The 6,306-nt window shown below is 50.6% G+C and overlaps 1 protein-coding gene across 1 annotated transcript in view; it reads left to right on the forward strand.

The window, feature by feature from the left end:
- Positions 1 to 3,885, forward strand: part of LOC135249406 (proton channel OTOP3-like) — a 13,644-nt gene extending 9,759 nt beyond the window's left edge. Inside the window, exons 5-7 of the mRNA XM_064325023.1 lie at positions 992 to 1,689; positions 2,607 to 2,777; positions 3,622 to 3,885. Of these exons, the coding sequence (XP_064181093.1) occupies positions 992 to 1,689; positions 2,607 to 2,777; positions 3,622 to 3,792 (1,040 nt within the window). The 3' untranslated portion in view covers positions 3,793 to 3,885. The remainder of the gene's footprint in view (positions 1 to 991; positions 1,690 to 2,606; positions 2,778 to 3,621) is intronic.
- The last annotated feature ends 2,421 nt before the right edge of the window (positions 3,886 to 6,306 follow it).

Genomic DNA, 6,306 nt, shown 5'->3' on the forward strand with positions numbered 1-6,306 from the left:
CAGAGAGCTTGGTACAGCCCTGACCCCCCGCCACCCAAACACTAACCCAACCCCTCCCCAAAACACTAACCCCCACCCCCCCAAAACACAACTCACCCCACCCCCCACAACACTAACCCCAACCCCCCCCAAAACACTAACCCCTCCCTCCCCCAAAACACAGTGTAGGACACCTGATCCTTCACCCCTTTTCCCTGCTCATGTCCCAGCCTTACTCAGACCAGCACTCTGACTCCGAAATGCTGCATGAATATGGGCCCCGATCTACCATCAGCTTTTATTTTACCTCACCATGGATGAGCTTTAGAATACGTCACCCAGAACTGTTCCCAGACCAGCGCTTTTTAAAAACGGGGCCAGACCACTGAAGGCTACTGAAACATGGTCAATCAATCAATCAATCAATCAAACTTTATTTATAAAGCCCTGGTCTTGTGTGTTGCAAACATGCTGATGCAGATTTTACCCCATCTCCTCTCCTTTCTCCTCCTGCTGCCCCTCTCTCCTCCCTCTCCTCCTCCTCTTCCTCTCCCCCTCCCTCTCCTCCTCCTCTCCTCTCTCCCCTCCCTCTCCTCCCCTCTCTTCCTCTCTCCCCCTCCCTCTCCTCACTCCTCTTCTCTCTCCCTCTCCCTCCTCCCCTCCTCCTCTCTCCTCCCCTCCCTCCCTCTCCTCTCTCCTCTCTCCTCCTCTCCTCTCCTCTCCCCCTCCCTCTCCTCCTCCCTCTCTCCCTCTCCCCTCCTCCTCTCCCTCCTCCTCCACTCCTCCTCCTCCTCTTCCTCCCCTTCTCTCCCTCTCCTCTCTCTCCTCCTCTCCTTCCCCTTCCTTCCTCTCCCCTCTCCCTCCCCTCCTCCTCCTCCCTCCTCCTCCTCCTCCTCTCCTTCCCTCCTCTCTCTCCCCTCCTCTCTCCCTCCTCTCCTCCTCTCTCCCCTCCCTCCCTCCTCCTCTCTCTCCTCCTCCTCCTCCTCCTCCTCCTCTCTGGTTTGGGTTTCAGAGCCGGGTAACGGAACCCTGTGTCAGTGTGGGGCCTATGTGCTGTGCCTGGTGTTCCGGAAGGGCTTTGAGGTTCTGTACCCCTTCAACATGGAGTACTACCTGATGGCCAGCTGCTTGCTTTACGTCATGTGGAAGAACGTGGGGCGCAGGACGGACCCCCGCCACCCCGAGCCCCCGGCCCGCAGGTTCACCCTGCGCATGGTGCGCAGGAGCGGGGTGCGGGTGGGGCCGCTGGCAGGGGGCGTGGTCCTGCTGGTGGGCGTGGTCCTGTTCGTCCTGTACCAGGTGTGGGTGGGGCAGCGGGAGCAGCGCAGGGCGGCCTTCCTGCTGTTCTACGGGTACCACCTGGTGTTGGTGCCCCTCATGGTGCTGGCGTCGCTGGCGGGCACGCTGGTGCAGGCGCTGGAGAGGCGGGGTCAGGGCCGGAGGAAGGGCGGCTGGGAGCCGGGGCATAACCCCGCCCGCAGCCTGGACGTGCTGCTGCTGCTGGGGGCCGCTCTGGGCCAGCTCGCCCTCTCCTACTTTTCGCTGGTCGCCGCGCTGGCCGTGGGGCCCCAGGGCATGATGGGAAACCTGGACCTGGCCTACTCTCTTCTCAGCCTGCTGGAGCTCATCCTGCAGAACGTCTTCATCATCGACGGCCTCAACGGCCACCATGGCATAGGCTCCGCCCACAGCTCCACCCCCAGTACCAAGGTCAGTTCCCCCGCAGGGGGTGCTTTTCTCGTGAGCACGGTTCTGCTCCAGCAGCCAAGTCCAGGCTGTGGATGGAGACCCAAAGCGTCACACGTCTTTAACAAAGCAAACAAACAGCACCATCTTACAGCCATACCTTAGCTGGACTGCTCCAGCAAAAAACTTGCCCACACACTGCAATCTTTTTTCATCTTTAAGGGTTTGGATGCCATCAAATCAGTTGAGAGACCATCCAGAGGGTTGATGATGGGTATTGACAGGGGTCACATTATCTGAAACTCTGGGATTCTGGGAGCTTGGGTCATAGACTGAAGGATCTTCCTTTCAGAACAAACACAATGCAGTGCTTCTTGCTCATTTTGGCCATTTACTGATGAGGAAATCTTAAAAGGATTCAGGAAAAAAGATAAAAGCGATAAATAAAATCGCTTATTTTATTTGTCCTCGGTCCTCGCCTGACCCAGAAATCAGTCTAAGTCCACTATCTATAAGGCCATTCCAAACCATTAAATGCTCCCTGAAGCAGCTACAAGCAAGGAGCTAGGAAACTCTCAAAGGATGCTTGAAACATGAGTGCACCCATTGCAGAAGTATTTTTTTCCAGAACATGTGACGTATAAATGATCAGCCTGTGGATACACCTCTCCCCATCTGCCACATCTGTAATTGACGTGGCTTCAAACTAACGCTTAACTGAACAGGGATGTTCTATTTGCCTAATGCACATTTTCTGGATTCCTCCTTCCTCGCATCCTTTCCTCACCTCCCTCTATTGGGTGGAGCTAAGGTAGTAAGGAAAGGACGCAAGGAAAGGAAGCACGGAGGTATGAACTAAGCAATTAGAAAGAGCCCCTGGTGATTTTTAAGGCCACTCTTTCATCTGAGCTTGCCTGACCCTCTCCTCTCTCTCACCACAGAAGAAGAACTTCAGCAAGGCTGTGGAGGAACTGCCAGGGGGACTCACTCTGTTAGAGCCAGACAAAGCAGCAAAAGCGCCCTCTGTGGCTGGAACAGAGAGTGGCAGGAAACCCTGGACCAGACGAGTCAAAAAGGAGATCTGTGCTTTCCTCATTCTGTCCAATATAATGGTGGGTATTGCCTGAGAGAGAGGCAGTTTACATGCTACTAAAAACCTTCAGTACAGAGAGGACTGGGCTGAGGTGGTGATCAAGACCCCAAAAATCACTGGGGGGTGGTCAGATCATGTCTGAAGCAGCCATTCCAACACGCCATATTTATGGAGTTCTGTGAGGTCTCACAACTTCAGCCCACCCTCCTGGCGATCACAATGGCTCTTAAAACAGAGAAACTCCGGTAGCATTCGGCTTGAACCAGGTCTACAGGCCGTGTTATTAGAGACAAAACGTTTCTGGGAGATATCCTAAAACAGCCAGCAACCAACCCACACACCCTACAGCTCACAAAACTGGCTGTCTCATTTCTTTACCAGAGCATTTCCATAGTAATTATATTTATTTGCATATTGAATTTTCACCCAAGTCTGCCGACATTACATAAGAAAATTGTACTGGCTGTTATGTCTGAGAACATTAGTGTCCCTGGGCGCTTTAAACATGAGCCTGGTTCTAAGGTGGGGCACTGCTATTGTGCCCTAAAGCAAGGCACATAGCAGAAGTGCTTCAGAATCCAGCCCTAGGATGGGATCGCATGTAAACATTGTGAGCTCTGCAAGCAGCATACAAGAGCGTGTGCTGAAAGCACACACGTGAACTAAAAGTGAAATATTTAATTATAATTAAATATTTAAATTAAAATATTTAAATTCAAATTCAATTAAAATTAGAAACGTCCCAAACATCCCAAAATGAGAGAAACTAGCAGCAGACAGCAGAAAATGAATCTGAAACGCAGCATGTAACAGAAATAAGGTTGTTTGATGATAAACCCCACCCCCCCCTCCTCCCCCGACAGCTGTGGGTGATCCCAGCCTTCGGCGCGCACCCCCAGTTTGAGAACGGCCTGGGAAAGCAGTTCTTCGGATTCACGGCCTGGTTCATCCTGGTGAACCTGGGCCAGCCGCTGGGGGTGTTCTACCGGATGCACTCTGTAGGAGCCCTGATGGAGCTGCTCCTCACCGCCTGACCTGCCCCGCCCCGATCCAATCCGCCCCAGCCCCATCCAGCCTCCATCCGGCCCCATCCGGCTCCATCCGGCCCCATCCGGCTCCATCCGGCCCCATCCGGCTCGGGATTCCACACCAGCCTCTGCTCTCATTCAACCAGCCAATCAATTCCCTTCTTAACTGACGTTTGCAATGAAGTCATGAGTTAGTGGCCACAGCAGTTTGAGAGAACTGGAACTCACAGTGGCCCTCCTGTGTGCTGATGACTGTGGGGGCCCTCCTGTGTGCTGATGACTGTGGGGGTCCTCTTGTGTGCTGATGACGAACATCACCATTCATTACATTACATTACATTACAGGCATTTGGCAGACGCTCTTATCCAGAGCGACGTACAACAAAGTGTATAACCATAACCAGGAACAAGTATGACGAAACCCCTAGAGAGAAGTACCGGTCCAAGTGCAGGGAACAACCGCATAGTTAAACTTGGGCCCTGAAGGTTAAACTGATTAACACTAACAACGAGAACGGCAACAACGCAAATCTATGGAAAAAATACAAGTAGTCGTTAAGACAATTAATGCACCTAAGTCACCTACGAAACAGCTGCCTAGTTACAACTCTAAGTTTAGTCATTTACAGGGGGGAAGGGAGGGATGGGGAGAGGTGCAGCCTGAAGAGGTGAGTCTTCAGTCGTCGTTTGAAATGGGTCAGTGTCTCAGCTGTTCTGACCTCCACAGGGAGGTCATTCCACCATCGTGGGGCCAGCACCAACAGACAGGAGACGTGTTCTGGAAGTGCATGTGCGAAGAGGGGGAGGTGCTAGGCGTCCTGAGGTCCATTCAATCCCCTTTCTTTAATCTGACCTTTCCAAGGTCTGAAGGATCATGGGACTGAGCAATACCTTACTAATGACAGTGCTGTTACCATGGTGGCAGAAGCACTGCATGATGTGAAATGACTGTGAAAATAAATAGGAACTTTCACTTAAGGGTGGGTACGTCACCTACCACCCACTGGCTTGTGCCTGATTGGACGATGCACGGCAGCCATGCTAAACCACAATTTTTCCTGGGGCCAGCTAACTCCACCCAAATCCTAACCATAACCATTAGAAAGAGAATTAACCTAGGGCCAGCTAACTCCACCCAAATCTTACCCTTAACCATTAGAAAGAGAATTAATCTAGGGCCAGCTAACTCCACCCAAATCCTAACCATAACCATTAGAAAGAGACTGAAACTAGAGCCAGCAAACTCCACCCAAATGCTAACCATAACCATTAGAAAGAGAATGAAACTAGAGCCAGCTAACTCCACCCAAATCTTACCCTTAACCATTAGAAAGAGAATTAATCTAGGGCCAGCTAACTCCACCCAAATTACCTAACCATTAGAAAGGAATGAAATAGAGCCAGCTAACTCCACCCAAATCTTACCTTAACCATTAGAATAGGATTAACAGGCCAGCTAACTCACCCAAATCCTAACATACCATTAAAATTAACCTAGCCACTTCCACCAATCTACTAACCATTAGAAAGGAATATACTGGCAGCTAACTCACCCAAATCTAACTACCATTAGAAAGAGCTGAATGAGCAGTAACCACCAAATTATCCTTACCATTGAGGAGATTACTGTCAGCAACTCCCCCAATCTTACCTTAACCATGAAGGATTAATCAGGCAGCTACTTCACCAATCTACCCTAACCATTAGAGGACTGACAATGACCAGCTAACTCCACCCAAATCTTACCCTTAACCATTAGAGAGGGAACTGACAGATGGAGCCAGCTAACTCCACTCAGATCATTAAGCATCACTGGGGTCACTGTTAGCCTGGTCTGGCTGTGTAGCTCATATCATCTCAGGTGGATGCGCTTCTGTTCTCATACAGCGCAACGGCTAACTTATGCTTCGGCGACAGAGGATCGTTCACAGCGGTTTCTGGACAATAATGACGCAAGTTTGACAGTTTCAATGTCAAACCGACACTTTTAAAGGTCTGCGACGGGTGTTGCGTGCTGGTTTTTGTAAGGTTGCAGACACCCGTCACAAGTGTCGGGCAGCTGTGATTGGTTGGCTGAAGAAGAAAGAAGGCTGCCATGGGAACAATGCTAGTTTACTACCACTTGTTTCCATGAATGAAGACGTTTGTTTACGTAGCTAGCTAGCGAATTGGACCGGTTTGATAAGCTGGCAGAAGAGGTGAGAAAATATCCTAACTTCTACGATTCTTCTTTAGCCTGTGGAATGTAAACTAACCACTGCTGAGCTTGGCGTCTGGTTGCTATAGCACCAACGCGCACTGTCGCTGAACTGTAAATGCAAATCGTCGTTCGACAAAGTTCTGCCAGCAGACACTCTGTCACAAAACAGTTTGTCAACAAAGCATAAATTAGCCTTAAGGCGCTTTGGATAAGCCTGTGTGCTAAATTACGGTAATGTAATGTAATGTAATAAGGAGGATGCTTCTGTCAAGTCAGACCACAGTATGAAGTCCTGATACGTAGCACTAAACAACAAGGTC

Source organism: Anguilla rostrata, chromosome 2 (assembly GCF_018555375.3).
Source record: "Anguilla rostrata isolate EN2019 chromosome 2, ASM1855537v3, whole genome shotgun sequence".
Lineage (NCBI taxonomy): Eukaryota > Metazoa > Chordata > Actinopteri > Anguilliformes > Anguillidae > Anguilla > Anguilla rostrata.